The sequence below is a fragment of the Leptodactylus fuscus genome, chromosome 4 (assembly GCF_031893055.1).
Source record: "Leptodactylus fuscus isolate aLepFus1 chromosome 4, aLepFus1.hap2, whole genome shotgun sequence".
Lineage (NCBI taxonomy): Eukaryota > Metazoa > Chordata > Amphibia > Anura > Leptodactylidae > Leptodactylus > Leptodactylus fuscus.
This window is the reverse complement of record NC_134268.1, coordinates 5,011,990-5,038,086: the sequence shown is the minus strand read 5'-3', so window position 1 is coordinate 5,038,086 and position 26,097 is coordinate 5,011,990. Positions and strand designations below refer to the sequence as shown.

The 26,097-nt window shown below is 53.9% G+C and overlaps 3 protein-coding genes across 6 annotated transcripts in view; 2 read left to right on the top strand and 1 right to left on the bottom strand.

The window, feature by feature from the left end:
* The window catches only part of MROH1 (maestro heat like repeat family member 1), a 50,445-nt gene extending 43,257 nt beyond the window's left edge, over window positions 1-7,188 (top strand). For all 4 annotated transcript variants that reach the window (XM_075270018.1, XM_075270015.1, XM_075270016.1 and 1 more), the window contains 5 exons: window positions 918-1,073; window positions 1,156-1,290; window positions 1,368-1,470; window positions 1,574-1,639; window positions 6,696-7,188. In XM_075270018.1, the coding sequence (XP_075126119.1) occupies window positions 918-1,073; window positions 1,156-1,290; window positions 1,368-1,470; window positions 1,574-1,639; window positions 6,696-6,781 (546 nt within the window). In that variant the 3' untranslated portion in view covers window positions 6,782-7,188. The remainder of the gene's footprint in view (window positions 1-917; window positions 1,074-1,155; window positions 1,291-1,367; window positions 1,471-1,573; window positions 1,640-6,695) is intronic.
* A 1,040-nt stretch (window positions 7,189-8,228) lies between these two features.
* Window positions 8,229-26,097, bottom strand: part of BOP1 (BOP1 ribosomal biogenesis factor) — a 33,238-nt gene continuing 15,369 nt past the window's right edge. The window contains exons 4-16 of the mRNA XM_075270019.1: window positions 15,021-15,175; window positions 14,753-14,870; window positions 13,889-13,990; window positions 13,565-13,777; window positions 13,321-13,482; window positions 13,169-13,249; window positions 9,926-9,995; window positions 9,577-9,709; window positions 9,253-9,433; window positions 8,890-9,178; window positions 8,695-8,779; window positions 8,511-8,618; window positions 8,229-8,433 (exon numbers count right to left, since the gene is read on the bottom strand). Coding sequence (XP_075126120.1) covers window positions 8,280-8,433; window positions 8,511-8,618; window positions 8,695-8,779; window positions 8,890-9,178; window positions 9,253-9,433; window positions 9,577-9,709; window positions 9,926-9,995; window positions 13,169-13,249; window positions 13,321-13,482; window positions 13,565-13,777; window positions 13,889-13,990; window positions 14,753-14,870; window positions 15,021-15,175 — 1,851 coding nt within the window. The 3' untranslated portion in view covers window positions 8,229-8,279. The remainder of the gene's footprint in view (window positions 8,434-8,510; window positions 8,619-8,694; window positions 8,780-8,889; window positions 9,179-9,252; window positions 9,434-9,576; window positions 9,710-9,925; window positions 9,996-13,168; window positions 13,250-13,320; window positions 13,483-13,564; window positions 13,778-13,888; window positions 13,991-14,752; window positions 14,871-15,020; window positions 15,176-26,097) is intronic.
* SCX (scleraxis bHLH transcription factor) lies at window positions 17,530-25,516 on the top strand. Its single transcript, XM_075272050.1, has 2 exons — window positions 17,530-18,259; window positions 25,225-25,516. The coding sequence occupies exons 1-2, from the start codon at window positions 17,750-17,752 to the stop codon at window positions 25,261-25,263; spliced, it is 549 nt and encodes a 182-aa protein (XP_075128151.1). The 5' UTR covers window positions 17,530-17,749; the 3' UTR covers window positions 25,264-25,516.

The following is a 26,097-nucleotide window of genomic DNA, read 5'->3' as shown; positions in this document are numbered from 1 at the left end:
GTGTGGGGGGGACATACTGAGGAGCATATAATACTGTATGTGGGGGGACATACTGAGGAGCATATAATACTGTGTGTGGGGGGGGCATACTGAGGAGCATATGATACTGTGTGTGTGTGGGGGGGGTGTACTGAGGAGCATATAATACTGTGTGTGGGGGGGCATACTGAGAAGCATCTAATACTGTGTGTGAGGGGGATTGTACTGAGGAGTATATAATACTGTGTGTGGGGGGGACATGCTGAGGAGCATATAATACTGTGTGTGGGGGGGCATACTGAGAAGCATCTAATACTGTGTGTGGGGGGGATTGTACTGAGGAGCATATAATACTGTGTGTGTAGGGGGGGCGTGTACTAAGGTGCATATAATACTGTATATGTGAGGGGGCGTACGGAGGAGCATATAATACTGTGTGTGGGGGCGTACTGAGGAGCATATAATACTGTGTGTGGGGGCGTACGGAGGAGCATATAATACTGTGTGTGGGGGGGTATACTGAGGAGCACATAATACTGTGTGTGTGTGTGTGGGGGGGGGGGGGGCGCGGTGTACTAAGGGACATATAATATAATACTGTATATGTGAGGGGGCGTACGGAGGAGCATATAATACTGTGTGTGGAGGCGTACTGAGGAGGATATAATACTGTGGGGGGGTATACTGAGGAGCACATAATACTGTATGTGTGTGTGGGGGGGGGGCGCGGTGTACTAAGGGACATATAATTCTGTATATGTGAGGGGGCGTACTGAGGAGCATATAATACTGGGACCTGTTGTGGAGTGTATAATGTTAATTTTTTTTTTTTCAACTATATTTCGGTCTTCCGACCCCGGGGGGCAGGGGGGGGGTCCATGTCGTCTTGGTCGGTGGGGTCACTGTGCCCTGGCGTCATGTCTCTGGTCATTATCTAGGAGAGAGAAGAATTGCGCAGATCCTCCATTATCTTATTTGGGAATTTGACGAAGTTCAGCTCTGGAGACGGGGAGGAGACGCTGTTCGAGCAGATCCTGAATGGTTTGGTGACATTACTGCTCCACCTGCAGGACCCCAAACCGGAGGTTGTGAAGGTGAATATGGCGCAGGTGTGGGCAGCAGAGGCCGGCCAGGTTTCTCCAGGTTGTCTTCTACATGTCCCCTCTCCTTTTCCAGGCCTGTAAGTTTGCTCTGCAGATTTGCGCCCCCAGTCTAAGCAACCAAGGTCTGGAGGAGATGTTCACCGCACACCTGCACCCCGACAGAGGCCTGCACTATGGGGAGTTCATGAACAACGTCTGCAAACACCTGGTGAGAAGGATGGGGCAAAACCAGTGGTCTGTGGGGGGGATGACGGGAATGATCTGCTTGACTTGTCTGTTTGGCAGCTGCTGGGATATCCAGACATGATCCCGCGTCTCATCCAGACCAACATCTCCTACTTCAAGAGCATCTGGCCGGATATACGAGCGGCCGCCCCACTCTTCATCGGTACGTATAGACTGCCCCTCCCACTGCAGGGTGATGGGCACAGAGACATACTGTCCCTCCTACTCTAAGGTGACAGGAGCTTTTTTATTGGTTTTCTCTGCAGGGTTCTTGGTGTTGCATCTGCAGCCGGATCAGGGGAACATGATTGACATGGATCATCTGGTGACGTGTAAGTTCCCGTAGTGGTGACCGGCGGGCTGTGAGTACTTCGCTCTCTCACCTGCCTGATATATGGGGATGATCTGTGGAGATGATAGAGAGTACAGGCCATGCACCTGCAGCAGTGACTGGTACTGCCTATTGGGGGCGCTGCTCCACCATATCCCGGTGGTTGGGCTGGGGGCGCCATCACTCATCTTTATGGCCTGTGTCTGCTGCTGTTTTCCTTCCTCTATTGCTGCGATCAGCTGAGCAGCTTCCAGGATAAGGAGATTTACAGCTGTGTAACCTGCTGCTCCGGCCCCGGGGGGCCCCTCACTCTGACTGTGGGGGCAGGAGGAAGCACAGTCATCTCATTAGGCCGTCTGTCCCGCTAACGTGCAGACGGATCTCTCCGAGCTTCCCATAGGGTCCCATGTAAACAGCTACTGGAAGTAATGCTGCCCAGAGAGAGCGAGCCGGGCCCCGCGCCAGGGCCGGAGAGGGGGGGATGTAATAGGAGAGACAGGCGGAGCGAGACAGGCGGCCAGATCCCCCAACACAAAGAGCTGCAGAGAGGAAAATAAGGGGATTCTATAGGTGATGGGACAGCTAGATAGGGGATAAGTGAGAGGGATGCGTATACCGGGGAGAGGGTCGGCGGTCACAGTACAGTTATGTAGGGGACACGTATACGGGGGAGAGGGTCGGCGGTCACAGTACAGCTATACAGGGGACGCGTATACCGGGGAGAGGGTCGGCGGTCACAGTACAGTTATGTAGGGGACACGTATACGGGGGAGAGGGTCGGCGGTCACAGTACAGTTATGTAGGGGACACGTATACCGGGGAGAGGGTTGGCGGTCACAGTACAGTTATGTAGGGGACACGTATACGGGGGAGAGGGTCGGCGGTCACAGTACAGTTATGTAGGGGACACGTATACGGGGGAGAGGGTCGGCGGTCACAGTACAGTTATACAGGGGACGCGTATATCGGGGAGAGGGTCGGCGGTCACAGTACAGTTATACAGGGGACGCGTATACGGGGGAGAGGGTCGGCGGTCACAGTACAGTTATACAGGGGACGCGTATACGGGGGAGAGGGTCGGCGGTCACAGTACAGTTATACAGGGGACGCGTATACGGGGGAGAGGGTCGGCGGTCACAGTACAGTTATACAGGGGACGCGTATACGGGGGAGAGGGTCGGCGGTCACAGTACAGTTATACAGGGGACGCGTATACCGGGGAGAGGGTCGGCGGTCACAGTACAGCTATGTAGGGGACGCGTATACCGGGGAGAGGGTCGGCGGTCACAGTACAGTTATGTAGGGGACGCGTATATGGGGGAGAGGGTCGGCGGTCACAGTACAGCTATACAGGGGACGCGTATATCGGGGAGAGGGTCGGCGGTCACAGTACAGCTATACAGGAGACGCGTATACCGGGGAGAGGGTCGGCGGTCACAGTACAGCTATACAGGAGACGCGTATACCGGGGAGAGGGTCGGCGGTCACAGTACAGTTATACAGGGGGACGCGTATACCGGGGAGAGGGTCGGCGGTCACAGTACAGCTATACAGGGGACGCGTATACCGGGGAGAGGGTCGGCGGTCACAGTACAGTTATACAGGGGGACGCGTATACCGGGGAGAGGGTCGGCGGTCACAGTACAGCTATGTAGGGGACGCGTATACCGGGGAGAGGGTCGGCGGTCACAGTACAGCTATGTAGGGGACGCGTATACCGGGGAGAGGGTCGGCGGTCACAGTACAGCTATACAGGGGACGCGTATACCGGGGAGAGGGTCGGCGGTCACAGTACAGTTATGTAGGGGACGCGTATACGGGGGAGAGGGTCGGCGGTCACAGTACAGTTATACAGGGGGACGCGTATACCGCGGAGAGGGTCGGCGGTCACAGTACAGTTATGTAGGGGACGCGTATACCGGGGAGAGGGTCGGCGGTCACAGTACAGTTATGTAGGGGACGCGTATACCGGGGAGAGGGTCGGCGGTCACAGTACAGTTATGTAGGGGACGCGTATACGGGGGAGAGGGTCGGCGGTCACAGTACAGCTATACAGGGGACGCGTATACCGGGGAGAGGGTCGGCGGTCACAGTACAGTTATGTAGGGGACGCGTATACGGGGGAGAGGGTCGGCGGTCACAGTACAGTTATACAGGGGGACGCGTATACCGCGGAGAGGGTCGGCGGTCACAGTACAGTTATGTAGGGGACGCGTATACCGGGGAGAGGGTCGGCGGTCACAGTACAGTTATACAGGGGACGCGTATATCGGGGAGAGGGTCGGCGGTCACAGTACAGTTATACAGGGGACGCGTATACGGGGGAGAGGGTCGGCGGTCACAGTACAGTTATACAGGGGACGCGTATACGGGGGAGAGGGTCGGCGGTCACAGTACAGTTATACAGGGGACGCGTATACGGGGGAGAGGGTCGGCGGTCACAGTACAGTTATACAGGGGACGCGTATACGGGGGAGAGGGTTGGCGGTCACAGTACAGTTATACAGGGGACGCGTATACCGGGGAGAGGGTCGGCGGTCACAGTACAGCTATGTAGGGGACGCGTATACCGGGGAGAGGGTCGGCGGTCACAGTACAGTTATGTAGGGGACGCGTATACGGGGGAGAGGGTCGGCGGTCACAGTACAGTTATACAGGGGACGCGTATACGGGGGAGAGGGTCGGCGGTCACAGTACAGTTATACAGGGGACGCGTATACGGGGGAGAGGGTCGGCGGTCACAGTACAGTTATACAGGGGGACGCGTATACCGCGGAGAGGGTCGGCGGTCACAGTACAGTTATGTAGGGGACGCGTATACCGGGGAGAGGGTCGGCGGTCACAGTACAGTTATGTAGGGGACGCGTATACCGGGGAGAGGGTCGGCGGTCACAGTACAGTTATACAGGGGACGCGTATATCGGGGAGAGGGTCGGCGGTCACAGTACAGTTATACAGGGGACGCGTATACGGGGGAGAGGGTCGGCGGTCACAGTACAGTTATACAGGGGACGCGTATACGGGGGAGAGGGTCGGCGGTCACAGTACAGTTATACAGGGGGACGCGTATACCGCGGAGAGGGTCGGCGGTCACAGTACAGTTATGTAGGGGACGCGTATACCGGGGAGAGGGTCGGCGGTCACAGTACAGTTATACAGGGGACGCGTATATCGGGGAGAGGGTCGGCGGTCACAGTACAGTTATACAGGGGACGCGTATACGGGGGAGAGGGTCGGCGGTCACAGTACAGTTATACAGGGGACGCGTATACGGGGGAGAGGGTCGGCGGTCACAGTACAGTTATACAGGGGACGCGTATACGGGGGAGAGGGTCGGCGGTCACAGTACAGTTATACAGGGGACGCGTATACGGGGGAGAGGGTCGGCGGTCACAGTACAGTTATACAGGGGACGCGTATACCGGGGAGAGGGTCGGCGGTCACAGTACAGTTATACAGGGGACGCGTATACCGGGGAGAGGGTCGGCGGTCACAGTACAGTTATGTAGGGGACGCGTATACGGGGGAGAGGGTCGGCGGTCACAGTACAGCTATACAGGGGACGCGTATACCGGGGAGAGGGTCGGCGGTCACAGTACAGTTATGTAGGGGACGCGTATACCGGGGAGAGGGTCGGCGGTCACAGTACAGTTATGTAGGGGACGCGTATACGGGGGAGAGGGTCGGCGGTCACAGTACAGCTATACAGGGGACGCGTATACCGGGGAGAGGGTCGGCGGTCACAGTACAGTTATGTAGGGGACGCGTATACGGGGGAGAGGGTCGGCGGTCACAGTACAGTTATACAGGGGGACGCGTATACCGCGGAGAGGGTCGGCGGTCACAGTACAGTTATGTAGGGGACGCGTATACGGGGGAGAGGGTCGGCGGTCACAGTACAGTTATACAGGGGACGCGTATACGGGGGAGAGGGTCGGCGGTCACAGTACAGTTATACAGGGGACGCGTATACGGGGGAGAGGGTCGGCGGTCACAGTACAGTTATACAGGGGACGCGTATACCGGGGAGAGGGTCGGCGGTCACAGTACAGCTATGTAGGGGACGCGTATACCGGGGAGAGGGTCGGCGGTCACAGTACAGTTATGTAGGGGACGCGTATACGGGGGAGAGGGTCGGCGGTCACAGTACAGTTATACAGGGGACGCGTATACGGGGGAGAGGGTCGGCGGTCACAGTACAGTTATACAGGGGACGCGTATACGGGGGAGAGGGTCGGCGGTCACAGTACAGTTATACAGGGGACGCGTATACCGGGGAGAGGGTCGGCGGTCACAGTACAGTTATACAGGGGACGCGTATACCGGGGAGAGGGTCGGCGGTCACAGTACAGCTATGTAGGGGACGCGTATACCGGGGAGAGGGTCGGCGGTCACAGTACAGTTATGTAGGGGACGCGTATATGGGGGAGAGGGTCGGCGGTCACAGTACAGCTATACAGGGGACGCGTATACCGGGGAGAGGGTCGGCGGTCACAGTACAGCTATACAGGAGACGCGTATACCGGGGAGAGGGTCGGCGGTCACAGTACAGTTATGTAGGGGACGCGTATACCGGGGAGAGGGTCGGCGGTCACAGTACAATTATACACGGGACGCGTATACCGCGGAGAGGGTCGGCGGTCACAGGTGGGATTGTTATATAGGGTATAACTGTATTATTTGTGTAATGACTGTCGGGACGGTTCTTGTAACTTGCCGCATCTCCTATCGGTTTCTCTGATATTGTCGTCTTTTTACAAGAGATTGTTCACTATAGTTGTGAGATCCAGTTTTTAACCTCCATTTTTCTGTCAGAAGTTTTTGCCCCTAAGTTTGAGGCTGCACTACTGAGACACACCATTCCCATCCACAGGGATACACATCAGCTCTCCACGAGCTACTGGTTTGTCTCGGTCTTGCAGCCTCTGGCTCTTCGGTCGTGCAGCCTCTGGCTCTTCGGTCGTGCAGCCTCTGGCTCTTCGGTCGTGCAGCCTCTGGCTCTTCGGTCGTGCTATTTCTCCACATGGCTTCTTGCTGACTGTTTTCCTCTTTTCCAGCTCTCATTGTCTTGTTGAAGGATCCGGTTCCAGCCGTGCGCATTAAAGCTTCGGAGACGATGGGCCGCTTGGCGAAGTTTGTCTGATGTTGGAGGACAGGACTACAACTCCCATGATCCAAGCTGCTTTATCCTAGCACTTTCCCTGTCGTCACCAGCATGTCCTGTAGTGTCACCGCTGACTTGTCTGTCTTCTGCTCCGGTGGACGCGAGGTTGTCCTTACCAGTTGGAGACCTTCAGTCTCGCGTCAGTTACGACTGTTATGGACACGTTGCAATAATGACTATTGGTCGCCGGTCTTGGATGTTGCTCCAGGTCTCGCTCTCCAGTCTTCGTTGTCCATCCTTTGGGCCCCCTCTCCACATCTGTGTCTGTTACGAGGTGGGGTGTGTATATTTGGCCATGTCCATATTTCTGTATATTTCAGGTTGATGGGGCTTTTCTATTGTTGTGGCTTTAGAAGCATCAGAAAACACGACGGTTATTTTCACTACGAGTGTGAACTGTGTGTAATCTTGTAGTAATGCGGGCTCAACGCAAATACACTCACTGACCGAAAACATACCACCACAAAGTGGTCACAATATTACACCCCAGGCCAAGCTCGGCTGCCTGGACAGTCCATGTTATGGCCACAATGACCAACCCATAGTCGTAGCCATAGGTGATGCTGTAAGCGCCAGCCCTGCAGACAGATATCAGGTGTATAATACGGACTCGTAGGGCATTACTGTAGAGATTGGGACTGATCCTTAGAAGGGAGATTGTGTAAGACTTCTCAGGAGGAAGGATCAGCATTGGTAAAGACTCTTCAGGGAGGAATCTGGTCTATGGCTCATGGTGCGGCCAGGAGGGAAGCGACCTGTAAGGATCGGCCATGCTGTGGGACTTCTACTCGACCCGCCAGAGACATGTCCTTCTAAAGAAAAGACGGTCCCCAAACACAGGCCTTGTACAACACCTGCCAACTACACGGCTAGGCTGCAAGATGGAAGCCTCCACCGCCCGAGGAGAACACTAAGATGGAGACATCTGAGAGGATTAGATTGTAATAGTCCACCCTCAGACTGACCGGAGGTGAGCACAGGGGCACAAGATCAGATTGGTGCCATCAAGACTGTCGTGTCCTGATCTTAGAAGGACTTCGTTCTTGGAATGACTCCCGTCTACTCCAGATCCAATAGTAAACTTAGGTATTGGGGTGAAGATGGTGCTTATTGTCCAGTCGTGGGACGACATCTGACACCGGTCACGTTTCCCACAGAGACTACGTTACAGCTGTTACAATTCCATTCTGACGACGGAAGTACAACTCTCAAGGTTCCGCCATCATTGCGCTCTGCACCGTGGGAGGCGATGCTGGTGCCATATAGCCACACCTCAATGGTGTAAATCTTCAGACTCTTCCACAATCACCAGGAGGCAATGACTATTATTTATTGACAATTCCTTTAAGGCTGCACCACCCATTTATTAAGAAGTAGAGAACGACCCAAGGAGACATAATAAGTTTTATTATAAAACAATCCTCCTGGGACACTGCAGGCGTACAGATGTGTATATACAGGTAGGAGAGCGCTCTGGTTACGTGAAAAGTCGGACTGTAGCATCTGCTCCAGAAGAGAAGACCCAAGGCTGTGTGGGGTGGAAGACGACATCCAAGACGCCCAGGTCCCGTGTGATCTCGTGCCCTCGAAGAACTTTCACAGGCACAATGAGAGGATTCTGCAGGAGGTCACTGCGAGACAATAGAGAGCCGGTCAGAGATTCCCACCCATAGAGCGGACACAGATCCAGAGCTGACGCGACACTTACTTGTAAACCATGCCATGACACACAATGACACTGCCATCATCTGAGCCAGAGGCGAAGAGCGGGTACTGCTTATGGAAGGACACGGCCCGCAGAGCTTTCTTATGATGTCTGTAAAACAACAGCACAATGTCTCAGCGTTATCTCCAGAGGATGACGTGAGGAGACCCTCACTCACGAGACCTACCTGAGAACCTTGTAAGGTTTGGTGGACAAATCCATGTCAAACCAGGCCAGCTTAGAGTCATAACTTCCATAGATCAGATTGTCACCTAGGGCGAGAAGAGCTGTAGTGACTGCCCTGCACATTGTATAATACTACACAGGTCAGAGCACAACAAGGGCCCCCGGACCCATTAGCCCCATCATCCTCTGCACTCACCTGCAGGGTGTATGGCGATGCTTGAGATCCATTTGCAGTTGGCGAGCAGCTTCTTGGTCAGCTCTTGTTTCAGCAAATTGTAGACTCTGATATATCTCTGTGTGGCCACAAAAAAAAACGGGCGAGTGGGGTGGAACTGGACTCGCTGGACCTGACCTTTGCTCTTACGAAATGGGTTTTGGCTGCGTCTGCGGCTGAGCTGATGTATAAGAACCTGAGAATTCCCATTATCTGGGAGGACAACTGCAAAATAGTCCCCACGACCGTGCCAGCTCACCTGCTTCACCGCCTGAGGAGAAAGACAAAGAGTCAAGAGACTGAGCAGAGAGCGCGGAGGACATCGCCCATCAGGGAGAGCTCTACCTTCTCGTGGTGGATCCGGAGCCGCACTCCCTGCTCATAATCTGCCCCCTCTGCAAATTCCCAGGTCACTGGCTGCTGCTTCTGCTCTTCAGGCTCCTGATACGCCTCCAGGTGCTGATCTGTGGAGGTGGCGAGAAGACGATCTCCAAGGCCGGGATTCACAATGATAACTGAGCGCTCCCTGAGAGATGCAACCGACATGTGAAATACTGGCCCCAGCCTGACGTTACATCCCACCAACCCATGGCCATCCCTGAGCCGCAGACTTCTATAGCGACCACCTGCAGCCTGTACAGATGTGGTCGGAGCTCTGCAGATACTCACACACATGCGGCCACCAGCACCTGCGCAGCGTTTGGGTTCCAGTTGACGCTTTTGATGGCTCCGTCCAGATTAATAGTTTTCATACAGCGACCAGAACAAACTTCCCAGAACCTGAGCGTGGAGTCATCAGAGCCTAAGGAGAAGAACCACAGGAGTCAGCCGCTGTACCCCGAACAACCAGTGGACTGGAGGAGGCACTAGTCACCTCCAGAAGGGTCACGGCTCCTCGGATTAAGGCAGATGAATTACACTTAGTCTAGTCATCTCCCACCCAAATGTCTAAATCCTGATAATCTCACATGGCAAAAAAAATAAATTATGGATGTGAATGGTTACTGAGTGACCTTACCTGAGACAATCCACTGACCAGAGGGAGAGACAGAGATACAGCGCACAAGATCCGTGTGTCCTCGATAAACCTGCAGGAAAACACAGGTCAGAGCAAGAGGCAGGAGAGGGCCGAGCAGAGGTCAGAGCGAGAGGCAAGAGAGGGCCGAGCAGAGGTCAGAGCGAGAGGCAAGAGAGGGCCGAGCAGAGGTCAGAGCGAGAGGCAAGAGAGGGCCGGACAGAGGTCAGAGCGAGAGGCAAGAGAGGGCCGGACAGAGGTCAGAGCGAGAGGCAAGAGAGGGCCGGACAGAGGTCAGAGCGAGAGGCAAGAGAGGGCCGGACAGAGGTCAGAGCGAGAGGCAAGAGAGGGCCGGACAGAGGTCAGAGCGAGAGGCAAGAGAGGGCCGGACAGAGGTCAGAGCGAGAGGCAAGAGAGGGCCGGACAGAGGTCAGAGCGAGAGGCAAGAGAGGGCCGGACAGAGGTCAGAGCGAGAGGCAAGAGAGGGCCGGACAGAGGTCAGAGCGAGAGGCAAGAGAGGGCCGGACAGAGGTCAGAGCGAGAGGCAAGAGAGGGCCGGACAGAGGTCAGAGCGAGAGGCAAGAGAGGGCCGGACAGAGGTCAGAGCGAGAGGCAAGAGAGGGCCGGACAGAGGTCAGAGCGAGAGGCAAGAGAGGGCCGGACAGAGGTCAGAGCGAGAGGCAAGAGAGGGCCGGACAGAGGTCAGAGCGAGAGGCAAGAGAGGGCCGGACAGAGGTCAGAGCGAGAGGCAAGAGAGGGCCGGACAGAGGTCAGAGCGAGAGGCAAGAGAGGGCCGGACAGAGGTCAGAGCGAGAGGCAAGAGAGGGCCGGACAGAGGTCAGAGCGAGAGGCAAGAGAGGGCCGGACAGAGGTCAGAGCGAGAGGCAAGAGAGGGCCGGACAGAGGTCAGAGCGAGAGGCAAGAGAGGGCCGGAGAGGGCCAGACAGAGGTCAGAGCGAGAGGCAGGAGAGGGCCGGGCAGAGGTCAGAGCGAGAGGCAAGAGAGGGCCGGGCAGAGGTCAGAGCGAGAGGCAAGAGAGGGCCGGGCAGAAGTCAGCGCGAGAGGCAAGAGGGCCAGACAGAGAGGGCCAGACAGAGGTCAGAGCGAGAGGCAAGAGAGGGCCGGACAGAGGTCAGAGCGAGAGGCAAGAGAGGGCCGGACAGAGGTCAGAGCGAGAGGCAAGAGAGGGCCGGAGAGGGCCAGACAGAGGTCAGAGCGAGAGGCAAGAGAGGGCCGGACAGAGGTCAGAGCGAGAGGCAAGAGAGGGCCGGAGAGGGCCAGACAGAGGTCAGAGCGAGAGGCAGGAGAGGGCCGGACAGAGGTCAGAGCGAGAGGCAAGAGAGGGCCGGACAGAAGTCAGAGCGAGAGGCAAGAGAGGGCCGGGCAGAGGTCAGAGCGAGAGGCAAGAGAGGGCCGGGCAGAGGTCAGAGCGAGAGGCAAGAGAGGGCCGGAGAGGGCCAGACAGAGGTCAGAGCGAGAGGCAAGAGAGGGCCGGAGAGGGCCGGACAGAGGTCAGAGCGAGAGGCAAGAGAGGGCCGGGCAGAAGTCAGCGCGAGAGGCAAGAGGGCCAGACAGAGAGGGCCAGACAGAGGTCAGAGCGAGAGGCAAGAGAGGGCCGGGCACAGGTCAGAGCGAGAGGCAAGAGAGGGCCGGGCACAGGTCAGAGCGAGAGGCAAGAGAGGGCCGGGCACAGGTCAGAGCGAGAGGCAAGAGAGGGCCGGGCACAGGTCAGAGCGAGAGGCAAGAGAGGGCCGGACAGAGGTCAGAGCGAGAGGCAAGAGAGGGCCGGACAGAAGTCAGAGCGAGAGGCAAGAGAGGGCCGGGCAGAGGTCAGAGCGAGAGGCAAGAGAGGGCCGGGCAGAGGTCAGAGCGAGAGGCAAGAGAGGGTCGGAGAGAGGTCAGAGGCAAGAGAGGGCTGGGCACAGGTCAGAGCGAGAGGCAAGAGAGGGCCGGGCACAGGTCAGAGCGAGAGGCAAGAGAGGGCCGGGCACAGGTCAGAGCGAGAGGCAGGAGAGGGCCGGGCAGAGGTCAGAGCGAGAGGCAAGAGGGCCAGACAGAGAGGGCCAGGCACAGGTCAGAGCGAGAGGCAAGAGGGCCAGACAGAGGTCAGAGCGAGAGGCAAGAGAAGGCCAGGCACAGGTCAGAGCGAGAGGCAAGAGAGGGCCGGGCACAGGTCAGAGCGAGAGGCAAGAGAGGGCCGGGCAGAGGTCAGAGCGAGAGGCAAGAGAGGGCCGGGCAGAGGTCAGAGCGAGAGGCAAGAGAGGGCCAGACAGAGGTCAGAGCGAGAGGCAAGAGAGGGCCGGGCACAGGTCAGAGCGAGAGGCATGAGAGGGTCGGAGAGAGGTCAGAGCCAGAGGCAAGAGAGGGTCGGAGAGAGGTCAGAGGCAAGAGAGGGCTGGGCAGAGGTCAGAGCGAGAGGCAAGAGAGGGCCGGACAGAGGTCAGAGCGAGAGGCAAGAGAGGGTCGGGCAGAGGTCAGAGCGAGAGGCAAGAGAGGGCCGGGCACAGGTCAGAGCGAGAGGCATGAGAGGGTCGGAGAGAGGTCAGAGCCAGAGGCAAGAGAGGGTCGGAGAGAGGTCAGAGGCAAGAGAGGGCTGGGCAGAGGTCAGAGCGAGAGGCAAGAGAGGGCCGGACAGAGGTCAGAGCGAGAGGCAAGAGAGGGCCGGACAGAGGTCAGAGCGAGAGGCAAGAGAGGGCCGGGCAGAGGTCAGAGCGAGAGGCAAGAGAGGGCCGGGCAGAGGTCAGAGCGAGAGGCAAGAGAGGGCCGGGCAGAGGTCAGAGCGAGAGGCAAGAGAGGGCCGGGCAGAGGTCAGAGCGAGAGGCAAGAGAGGGTCGGAGAGAGGTCAGAGCCAGAGGCAAGAGAGGGCCGGTCAGAGCCAGAGGCAAGAGAGGGCCGGGCAGAGGTCAGAGCGAGAGGCAAGAGAGGGCCGGGCAGAGGTCAGAGCGAGAGGCAAGAGAGGGCCGGACAGAGGTCAGAGCGAGAGGGAAGAGAGGGCCGGGCAGAGGTCAGAGCGAGAGGCAAGAGAGGATCGGAGAGAGGTCAGAGCGAGAGGGAAGAGAGGGCCGGGCACAGGTCAGAGCGAGAGGCAAGAGAGGGCTGGGCAGAGGTCAGAGCGAGTGGCAAGAGAGGGCCGGACAGAGGTCAGAGCGAGAGGCAAGAGAGGGCACAGACTTAAGTGAAAATGCCATGCAGCAGACCACCAACAATGCACAATGACAGACACTTCTGGATGGGTGGAGGACTCACCATGGACTGTGTAGTGGGGAATGGCTGCAGATCACGGGGTTTGGGCAGTTTGGGGATCAGGTCCTCGGGATCCACATTGACCTGATTGATATAAGACGACAGATGAGTCCGAGTTCCTGGGATAGCAGGTCACACATCTGGCGGTCACTTACCCTCATCTTCCTCTGGCGAGGACACAAGTACAGGTCCAGGCAGCGCTCAAACTTCTCGTGTATGAAGCGGGAGTACGCGGGCACGGCGCGCAGGGAGCTGTGCTGCTTGGGGATGAAGGACAACTTCCGGTCTTCGGCGTCCTGCTGCTCCCAAGCCAATTTCTGCAGAAAAGAGAAGACCCTGACATGAAGACATCTCTAAGAAGACAACACACATCGCTAGCACAACAGGCACCTATCGCACCTCCTCCTCAGTCATCAGATACTCCGGAGGGGGGTTGTAGGACTCCTCATGTCCCGGGAGCGGGAGCTTTGGAGCAGGAACGTGCATTTTGTGCCTCCCTAGTATGGCGTTGGGATCCTCTTGAGCCCACAAGTCATAGTAGACTGGAGTGTCATCTCGAGGTTTGCGAGGTCGTATCCAGCCCATCTTAATGGCATGAACCAACTTAGAAACCTAAGGATGGAAAAAAGCAAGAAATAATAGAATCACCATAAGAGGTTCTGCAGCAGCACATCAGGCCAACCAAAGATGGCGGCGTCATCGGGAACCAAGACAACACTTTACCTTCTCCTTCTCAATGAGGGATGGTATGAAACTTCTCTTGTCTGCCGGTCGGTTGGTGACTGGATGGATCATGGTCTCATGGGTGAAGAAATCCACAGACGGCTGCAAGAAGAAGCAACGCCTTATCTGACTAAGGTGCAAGTAAGAAGATGAAGGACAGTGCTGAGGTGGGAAGGTGGGAGGGCGGCTGTGACTATTGGGGTGGAGATGGTAGGTGGGTGGCTAGGACTACTAGGAGAGTGATGTGAAAAGACCACTGTGATGACTGGGGGGGGGGGGAATATGTTGGGAGAACTGCTGTGACTACTGGACATTGGTGGGAAGAGTACTGTGACTATTGGGGTAGTGATGGTGGGAGAACTGCTGTGACTACTGGACATTGGTGGGAAGAGTACTGTGACTATTGGGGTAGTGATGGTGGGAGAACTGCTGTGACTACTGGACATTGGTGGGAAGAGTACTGTGACTATTGGGGTAGTGATGGTGGGAGAACTGCTGTGACTACTGGACATTGGTGGGAAGAGTACTGTGACTATTGGGATAGTGATGGTGGGAGAACTGCTGTGACTACTGGACATTGGTGGGAAGAGTACTGTGACTATTGGGGTAGTGAAGGTGGGAGAACTGCTGTGACTACTGGACAATGGTGGGAGGAGTACTGTGACTATTGGGGTAGTGAAGGTGGGAGAACTGCTGTGACTACTGGACAATGGTGGGAGGAGTACTGTGACTATTGGGGTAGTGAAGGTGGGAGAACTGCTGTGACTACTGGTGGGAAATGTCGTGGGACACAATTTGTAATACTGGGGAGGGGATTGGGGAGTGCTCCAGTCCTTCTTGGCAGTTGAATGATGACCAATGTACCTGGTAGGGGTCAAAGTTCACATCTCCAAACTGTCCGCGCTGCAGCCGGTCGACGAGATCCACCTGCTCGTCGGTCAGTGTGATGTCCCGGCCTGTCTTCTTATCGTGAACGGTTCTCCTGTAAACAGACGGACATTAGAGCGATCCCGGGATCACCCCCCAATCTAACACCAATGGACTTGAGAGATCGTTACCAGGGGAGGGCGTCTACCCGACCCGCTGCACGAGGCCACTGACATAAACACAAGCGACTTCCGCTCACACTCACCAGTAATCTGGATTCTCCATTTTGTCCAGAAATTCTTCCAGTTGGTCCTTAGTCCTCAGCGGTTTGAAGATTTTCTTCCCATCCAGGTCGTACCCGATGTGCGGGAAATCCTTGTACCATTCCATAGGGATGTTCCCTACTGTGTTCCTGATGTCCTGTCCAAGAGCAACGAGATCAGCAGGTGAGAAGAGACAGCTGGGCAAATAGAGAGCGAGCGAAACTGCTGGGCAGAGAGAGAGAAGAGACGGCTGGGCAGAGAGAGAGAGAGAGAGAGAGAGAAGAGACGGCTGGGCAGAGAGAGAGAGAGAGAGAGAGAGAAGAGACGGCTGGGCAGAGAATGGCTTCTCAATAGTCTGTGCTCAGCCTCCAAGGCCCCGGGTGTGGACTCTCCAGTGGAGCTTCAGGTGTAGGATGATAGGAGTTATACTACCACTGCTACTATACTATCATTACTACTACCACTAGTATACTACTACTACTACTACTACCACTGCTACTATACTATCATTACTACTACCACTAGTATACTACTACTACTACTACTACCACTGCTACTATACTATCATTACTACTACCACTAGTATACTACTACTACTACTACCACTACTACTATACTACCACTACTACTATACTACCACTACTATACTACTACTACCACTAAATACTACTGCTACTACTACATTACCACTACTATACTACTACTACCACCACTACTATACTACTGCTACTATAAATACCACTACTATACTACAACTACTACTATACTACTACCACTACTACTACCACTACTATACTACTACTATACTACTACTATACTACTACTACCACCACTACTATACTACTGCTACTATAAATACCACTACTATACTACAACTACTATATTACTACTACCACTACTATACTACCACCACTACTACTATACTACTACCACTACATACTACTACTATACTACTACTACCACCACTACTACGAACACCACTACTATACTACCACCACTACTACTACTACTACCACCACCACACTACTACTACCACTACATACTACTATACTACTACTACCACTACATACTACTACTACACTACTACTACCACTACATACTACTACTACACTACCACTACCACTACTATACTACTACTACACTACCACTACTACATACTAGTATACTACCACTACTATATTACTACTACCACTACATACTACTACTACACTACCACTACTATACTACTACTACACTACCACTACTACATACTAGTATACTACCACTACTATACTACTACTACCACTACATACTACTACTACACTACCACTACTATACTACTACTACACTACCACTACTATACTACTACTACTACACTACCACTACTACATACTAGTATACTACCACTACTATACTACTGCTACACTACCACTACTATACTACTACTACTACACTACCACTACTACATACTAGTATACTACCACTACTATACTACTGCTACTATACTACCACTACTATACTACTACTACACTACCACTACTATACTACTACTACACTACCACTACTATACTACTACTACACTACCACTACTATACTACTACTACACTACCACTACTATACTACTACTACACTACCACTACTACATACTAGTATACTACCACTACTATACTACTGCTACTATACTACCACTACATAGTACTACTACTACACTACCACTACATACTACTACTACTCTACCACTACTACTATACTACAACTACTATACTACCAGTACTATACTACTACGCTACTACCATTACTACTACCACTATACTACTACTACACCATCACCACTACTATACTACCACCGCTACTACTACACTACCACTACTATACTACCACTACTACTACCACCATTTCCACTACCACTATTCTACGACGACATAATACTGAATTTATCTCCAATTTACAACCAGTAGCCAATAGGCAGGTGAGGGCCGAGCTCTCGATCCCAGTGCGGCCGGTCACTGGTTATTGGTTCCCTCTCTGACATGATGTCCCGGGTAATCTACCACATAAGGAGGACCCCGCCGAGAGCCCCCAGACCCACCACTACAACTACAGCCTGGATACACCAGCTCTTATATCCTTGGCAGTGGCGAGCTGCTATATACATAGTGACCCTACACAGGGGTATCCGGCGCCCCCTCCGGACAGAGCAGATAGAATATCATCCAACACCGACAAGCCAACAACGGCGCACACAAGAAAAAAAGTTCTGCAAAAAGTTTTCGATGTTTTTCAGACAGTCCACGAGGCCTAAAATTCACCACTTTCCCAGTTTTCTGGCAGAATGGAGATTGTGATGGAGGGAGCGATAAGGGTTAATGGTGCGCCTGGTTAAGAAGCACAGGCCAGTCTAGGCTGTTAAATCCCACAGCCGTCTGGGGACTCCCTTCCCCCTCATCCAGCTTCCGATGGAGCCCCCCTCACTCGTGTCTGCTGCCGGCCGAGGGAGGAACCAGACTCACTCTCAAGGGTCACTATAAAAAGTCAATCACAGCTGCAGCTCAGCCAGACGGCTGCACTCCACACGTGTGAGATACCACGGCGGCGGCGAGGACACAAATACAGGAGGAGGGGGAAGAGATGGACAGAGCGTCAGCAGCAGAGACAGCGAGCAGCACCCGGCAGTGACAGCACTAGTGGACAGCCATAGCAGAGTCTCCCGGACAGCTGTCACCTACCAGTGCCTGCCACCCTCTGCCCCGCCATGTCTTTTGCAATGCTCCGCCATGCCCCTCCTGCCCGCTTTCTCTACCCGGACATCAGCATGCTTTCCGACGACGAGGACAGCGGCAGCGACAGCTCAGGCTGCGGCGACAAAGGCTTCCATCACTCCGGTAGTGGTGGCAAAAGGGCAGATAAAAAGTGTCCGCGACTGCAGCGGGAACCACGTCAGCGACATACGGCCAACGCCCGCGAGAGGGACCGGACCAACAGCGTCAACAATGCCTTCACAGCCCTGCGCACACTCATCCCTACAGAGCCCGCCGACCGCAAACTCTCCAAAATAGAGACTCTACGCCTGGCCTCCAGCTACATCTCACACCTTGGAAATGTACTACTGCTCGGAGACACATGTGGAGATGGACAACCCTGTCACACCAGTGCCCCGTACTACCAGCACCACCCAACCACTGCCAGCCCCAAGCACAGGGAGCCCGAGCAAGGCCAACCCAAACAGATCTGCACCTTCTGCCTCAGCAACCAGAGGAAACTGGTGAGTACCAAAGACTAATGTGTCTTCTGATATCAGGGCCCTGACCGGGGCTGCACACACTCCAGGGGCCGCACACACCCCAGGGGCCATAGCCAACCACCAAAATCAGAGCAACACTCCTGAGGACTTGACCAAAGCTCCAATCCAATCTGCTAGGCACGTGACCCTCCGCTGACACTTCCTACCCAGAGCTCAGACGTCATAAATCAGTTTGGGGAAGCAGGTGCAGGAGAGACTTTGCCCTGATACCCCACACTCACAATTCGGCAGGTACATGCACACCCCACAGTGTAATGCAGCAGCAAATGACATGGAGGAATTCCAGATTAGGACAAGGTCAATTTTTTGGGAAGATAATCACACAACTACTTTGTGGCAAATATTGATGCAGAAACATTTCACATGTGCCCAAGACTGCATGTATGTGGTGCTCATGGGTCTCCTTCACCTCACCGTCCTCTGGAGATCTGATCTCATACACATTACTAGGTGAGGTCTAGGTATGGTCTCCGTCACCTCACTGTCCTCTGGAGATCTGATCTCATACACATTACTAGGTGAGGTCTAGGTAGCATCTCCTCCACCTCACCGTCCTCTGGAGATCTGATCTCATACACATTACTAGGTGAGGTCCAGGTAGCATCTCCTCCACCTCACCATCCTCTGGAGATCTAATCTCATACACATTACTAGGTGAGGTCTAGGTAGCGTCTCCTCCACCTCACTGTCCTCTGGAGATCTAATCTCATACACATTACTAGGTAAGGTCTAGGTAGCATCTCCTCCACCTCACCGTCCTCTGGAGATCTGATCTCATACACATTACTAGGTGAGGTCTAGGTAGCATCTCCTTCACCTCACCGTCCTCTGGAGATCTGATCTCATACACATTACTAGGTGAGGTCTAGGTAGAGTCTCCTTCACCTCACTGTCCTCTGGAGATCTGATCTCATACACATTACTAGGTGAGGTCTAGGTAGCATCTCCTTCACCTCACTGTCCTAGGTGATCTGATCTCATACACATTACTACAGGTGAGGTCTAGGTAGCATCTCCTCCACCTCACTGTCCTCTGGAGATCTGATCTCATACACATTACTACAGGTGAGGTCTAGGTAGCATCTCCTCCACCTCACTGTCCTCTGGAGATCTGATCTCATACACATTACTAGGTGAGGTCTAGGTAGCATCTCCTCCACCTCACTGTCCTCCGGGAGATCTAATCTCATACACATTACTAGGTGAGGTCCAGGTAGCATCTCCTCCACCTCACTGTCCTCTGGAGATCTGATCTCATACACATTACTAGGTGAGGTCCAGGTAGCATCTCCTCCACCTCACTGTCCTCTGGAGATCTGATCTCATACACATTACTACAGGTGAGGTCTAGGTAGCGTCTCCTCCACCGCACCGTCCTCTGGAGATCTGATCTCATACACATTACTACAGGTGAGGTCTAGGTAGTGTCTCCTTCACCTCACCGTCCTCTGGTAATCTGATCTCATACACATTACTACAGGTGAGGTCTAGGTAGCGTCTCCTTCACCTCACTGTCCTCTGGAGATCTGATCTCATACACATTATTACAGGTGAGGTCTAGGTAGCATCTCCTCCACCTCACTGTCCTCTGGAGATCTGATCTCATACACATTACTAGGTGAGGTCTAGGTATGGTCTCCCTCACCTCAACGTCCTCCGGGAGATCTAATCTCATACACATTACTAGGTGAGGTCCAGGTAGCATCTCCTCCACCTCACCGTCCTCTGGAGATCTGATCTCATACACATTACTAGGTGAGGTCTAGGTATGGTCTCCGTCACCTCACCGTCCTCTGGAGATCTGATCTCATACACATTACTAGGTGAGGTCTAGGTATGGTCTCCGTCACCTCACCGTCCTCTCGAGATCTGATCTCATAGACACTACTCAGGTGAGGTCTAGGTAGCATCTCCTCCACCTCACTGTCCTCTGGAGATCTGATCTCATACACATTACTAGGTGAGGTCTAGGTAGCATCTCCTCCACCTCACCATCCTCTAGAGATCTAATCTCATACACATTATTACAGGTGAGGTCTAGGTAGCATCTCCTTCACCTCACGGGTCCTCTGGAGATCTGATCTCATACACATTACTAGGTGAGGTCCAGGTAGCATCTCCTCCACCTCACCATCCTCTGGAGATCTAATCTCATACACATTACTAGGTGAGGTCTAGGTAGCGTCTCCTCCACCTCACTGTCCTCTGGAGATCTAATCTCATACACATTACTAGGTGAGGTCTAGGTAGCATCTCCTTCACCTCACCGTCCTCTGGAGATCTGATCTCATACACACTACTAGGTGAGGTCTAGGTAGAGTCTTCTCCACCTCACTGTCCTCCGGGAGATCTAATCTCATACACATTACTAGGTGAGGTCTAGGTAGAGTCTCCTCCACCTCACCATCCTCTAGAGATCTAATCTCATACACATTACTAGGTGAGGTCCAGGTAGCATCTCCTCCACCTCACCATCCTCTGGAGATCTAATCTCATACACATTACTAGATGAGGTCTAGGTAGCATCTCCTCCACCTCACTGTCCTCTGGGGATCTGATCTCATACACATTACTAGATGAGGTCTAGGTAGCATCTCCTTCACCTCACCGTCCTCTGGGGATCTGATCTCATACACATTATTACAGGTGAGGTCTAGGTAGCATCTCCTTCACCTCACGGGTCCTCTGGAGATCTGATCTCATACACATTACTAGGTGAGGTCCAGGTAGCATCTCCTCCACCTCACCATCCTCTGGAGATCTAATCTTATACACATTACTAGGTGAGGTCTAGGTAGCGTCTCCTCCACCTCACTGTCCTCTGGAGATCTAATCTCATACACATTACTAGATGAGGTCTAGGTAGCATCTCCTCCACCTCACCGTCCTCTGGAGATCTAATCTCATACACATTACTAGATGAGGTCTAGGTAGCATCTCCTCCACCTCACTGTCCTCTGGAGATCTAATCTAATACACATTACTAGGTGAGGTCTAGGTAGAGTCTCCTCCACCTCACCGTCCTCTGGGGATCTGATCTCATACACATTATTACAGGTGAGGTCTAGGTAGCATCTCCTTCACCTCACGGGTCCTCTGGAGATCTGATCTCATACACATTACTAGGTGAGGTCCAGGTAGCATCTCCTCCACCTCACCATCCTCTGGAGATCTAATCTCATACACATTACTAGGTGAGGTCTAGGTAGCATCTCCTCCACCTCACCGTCCTCTGGAGATCTGATCTCATACACACTACTAGGTGAGGTCTAGGTAGAGTTTTCTCCACCTCACTGTCCTCCGGGAGATCTGATCTCATACACATTACTACAGGTGAGGTCTAGGTAGCATCTCCTCCACCTCACCGTCCTCTGGAGATCTGATCTCATACACACTACTAGGTGAGGTCTAGGTAGAGTCTTCTCCACCTCACTGTCCTCCGGGAGATCTAATCTCATACACATTACTAGGTGAGGTCTAGGTAGAGTCTCCTCCACCTCACTGTCCTCTAGAGATCTGATCTCATGCACATTACTAGGTGAGGTCTAGGTAGCGTCTCCTTCACCTCACCGGCTTCACATTATACACACGCAGCATATATAATACTGCCCTATAACCACACCTATTGGACTATGGGTGCAGACTCATTGCAGAGTCATAGTAGCGGTCACGTGCTGCGGATGGATTATGTAGGCACCTGGCAGTCGGGGGTCTCTCCCCTCACCCGTGTCTGCTTTGCGATACGTTGCGATATTTGCACTCGCTGTCACCGGTTACTTTTCTTTCTGTCTATTGACTTTTAAACCTCATAAAGATGATTGAGATTCAGGAGTGAGCGCTGGCAGAGCGCCGGGGGCCGCGTCTCTGGAGACACCTCGGTACGGCAGCGTGCCCGCGCCGCCGTCCTCACACAGAACCGCTTTGTTACGCTAAGAGGCTTTGCCCAAATTTTCCATTTTTAAGTGGATTGTAAAATGTGGAAATACACAGAATACCAGAGCGGTCACGTCAACAGGAACGTCAGGAACCACAAACAGCAGCTGCGCCGGCCCTTTAATGTCACCTATAGTAGAGAGGACCAGGCGCCGACAACCACAAACCTCAACACAAGTCCGGTCATGGCTGTCAGGTCGGCCATGTTTGGGGCGAGGGCGGGCGGCTGAAACTACACACGACCAGTAATCAGACAGGAGCGAGAGTACAGGCGAACACCAGCTCTTATTATAGCGGAGTACAGGATGGCACCAGCTCTTATTATAGCGGAGTACAGGACAGCACCAGCTCTTATTATAGCGGAGTACAGGCGAACACCAGCTCTTATTATAGCGGAGTACAGGCGAACACCAGCTCTTATTATAGCGGAGTACAGGCGAACACCAGCTCTTATTATAGCGGAGTACAGGCGAACACCAGCTCTTATTATAGCGGAGTACAGGCGAACAGCAGCTCTTATTATAGCGGAGTACAGGCGAACACCAGCTCTTATTATAGCAGAGTACAGGACAGCACCAGCACTTATTATAGCGGAGTACAAGCCGGCACCAGCTCTTATTATAGCGGAGTACAGGCGAACACCAGCTCTTATTATAGCGGAGTACAGGCGAACACCAGCTCTTATTATAGCGGAGTACAGGCGAACACCAGCTCTTATTATAGCGGAGTACAGGCGAACACCAGCTCTTATTATAGCGGAGTACAGGCGAACACCAGCTCTTATTATAGCGGAGTACAGGACGGCACCAGCTCTTATTATAGCGGAGTACAGGACGGCACCAGCTCTTATTATAGCGGAGTACAGGCGAACACCAGCTCTTATTATAGCGGAGTACAGGCGAACACCAGCTCTTATTATAGCGGAGTACAGGCGAACACCAGCTCTTATTATAGCGGAGTACAGGCGAACACCAGCTCTTATTATAGCGGAGTACAGGCAGGCACTAGCTCTTATTATAGCGGAGTACAGAACAGCACCAGCTCTTATTATAGCGGAGTACAGGACGGCACCAGCTCTTATTATAGCGGAGTACAGGCGAACACCAGCTCTTATTATAGCGGAGTACAGGACGGCACCAGCTCTTATTATAGCGGAGTACAGGACGGCACCAGCTCTTATTATAGCGGAGTACAGGCGAACACCAGCTCTTATTATAGCGGAGTAGAGGATGGCACCAGCTCTTATTATAGCGGAGTACAGGACGGCACCAGCTCTTATTATAGCGGAGTACAGGACGGCACCAGCTCTTATTATAGCGGAGTACAGGCGAACACCAGCTCTTATTATAGCGGAGTACAGGATGGCACCAGCTCTTATTATAGCGGAGTACAGGCGAACACCAGCTCTTATTATAGCGGAGTACAGGCAGGCACTAGCTCTTATTATAGCGGAGTACAGGCGAACACCAGCTCTTATTATAGCGGAGTACAGGATGGCACCAGCTCTTTTTATAGCGGAGTACAGGCGAACACCAGCTCTTATTATAGCGGAGTACAGGCGAACACCAGCTCTTATTATAGCGGAGTACAGGCGAACACCAGCTCTTATTATAGCGGAGTACAGGCAGGCACTAGCTCTTATTATAGCGGAGTACAGAACAGCACCAGCTCTTATTATAGCGGAGTACAGGACGGCACCAGCTCTTATTATAGCGGAGTACAGGCGAACACCAGCTCTTATTATAGCGGAGTACAGGACGGCACCAGCTCTTATTATAGCGGAGTACAGGACGGCACCAGCTCTTATTATAGCGGAGTACAGGCGAACACCAGCTCTTATTATAGCGGAGTAGAGGATGGCACCAGCTCTTATTATAGCGGAGTACAGGACGGCACCAGCTCTTATTATAGCGGAGTACAGGACGGCACCAGCTCTTATTATAGCGGAGTACAGGCGAACACCAGCTCTTATTATAGCGGAGTACAGGATGGCACCAGCTCTTATTATAGCGGAGTACAGGCGAACACCAGCTCTTATTATAGCGGAGTACAGGCAGGCACTAGCTCTTATTATAGCGGAGTACAGGCGAACACCAGCTCTTATTATAGCGGAGTACAGGATGGCACCAGCTCTTTTTATAGCGGAGTACAGGCGAACACCAGCTCTTATTATAGCGGCAGCGCTCCAGGTTCGGTGCACTAGATGGTGTAATCCTCTGGTATATTGTGTGTGGTCATATTTCGGCTCTATCAGCCCCCCGTTCTCCTCACGCGCTCCCAGCCCCCTCCTCTCTGGACGCCGCGCTCAGATATTATTTCACGGTTTCGGGCGGTTACAGAGGTGGAAAGTAAATTCTTTCAAAATAACGTATTCATCCCTAAACAAAGGCCGACATACTGATGTATCCGGAGTACAGGACAGCGCCCCCCACAGGCCTGAGGGGCAATGACACACGGGACAGGGCCAGAGTACAGGGCAGCGCCCTCCGCAGGCCTGAGAGGCAATGACGCACGGGACAGGGCCAGAGTACAGGACAGCGCCCTCCGCAGGCCTGAGAGGCAATGACGCACGGGACAGGGCCAGAGTACAGGACAGCGCCCTCCGCAGGCCTGAGAGGCAATGACGCACGGGACAGGGCCAGAGTACAGGACAGCGCCCTCCGCAGGCCTGAGAGGCAATGACGCACGGGACAGGGCCAGAGTACAGGACAGCGCCCCCCACAGGCCTGAGGGGCAATGATGTACAGGACAGGGCCAATCTAGTGATGTATACAGAGTACAGGACAGCGGCCCCCGCAGGCCTGAGGGGCAATGACACAGGGGACAGGGTCAGAGTACAGGACAGCGCCCCCCACAGGCCTAATGGGCAATGACACACGAGACAGGGCCAATCTAGTGATGTATCCAGAGTACAGGACAGCGCCCCTCGCAGGCCTGGGGGACACATCAGTGACATATCTGGAGGTTAACCCTTTCCTTCATTTGCTTTGCAGGGAAAAGATCGAGAGAGGAAGACTACCATCAGAACCTAATGAAGGCTGCGGGGGAGCACCGACCCCCAGTGATACCCTGAAATCACACAACCAGACAGAGACCAGCGTGCCAAGGACGGGCACCCCCAATCCAGCGCACAGAAGACGAGAGACTGTGGGGTGAGAGGGGCCACACACAGACCACAGATCTATGTACACATGTGGTGGTGGTCACTTCAGGGAGACCCTACGGAGGAGTCTCCTGGGGGTCCAGGACTGAACGGCCCCCACGTGAGCCCTCCATGTGTATCTGTCACTGCAATAAACAGATGTTGTTTATTTATATGAGCGCTGCCGTCATCACTGCTGGTGTATATGGTGGGGGGAATCTGTCCTGAGGGTCTCCTTTGGGGAGGGGTCTGCCCTGAGGGCCCCCTTTGGGAGGGGTCTGCCCTGAGGGTCCCCTTTGGGATGGGGCTATCCTGAGGGTCCCCTTTGGGATGGGGCTATCCTGAGGGTCCCCTTTGGGAGGGGTCTGCCCTGAGGATTCCCTTTGGGATGGGGCTATCCTGAGGGTCCCCTTTGGGAGGGGTCTGCCCTGAGGGTCCCCTTTGGGATGGGGCTATCCTGAGGGTCCCCTTTGGGATGGGGCTATCCTGAGGGTCCCCTTTGGGATGGGGCTATCCTGAGGGTCCCCTTTGGGAGGGGTCTGCCCTGAGGGTCCCCTTTGGGATGGGGCTATCCTGAGGGTCCCCTTTGGGAGGGGTCTGCCCTGAGGGTCCCCTTTGGGATGGGGCTATCCTGAGGGTCCCCTTTGGGATGGGGCTATCCTGAGGGTCCCCTTTGGGAGGGGTCTGCCCTGAGGATTCCCTTTGGGATGGGGCTATCCTGAGG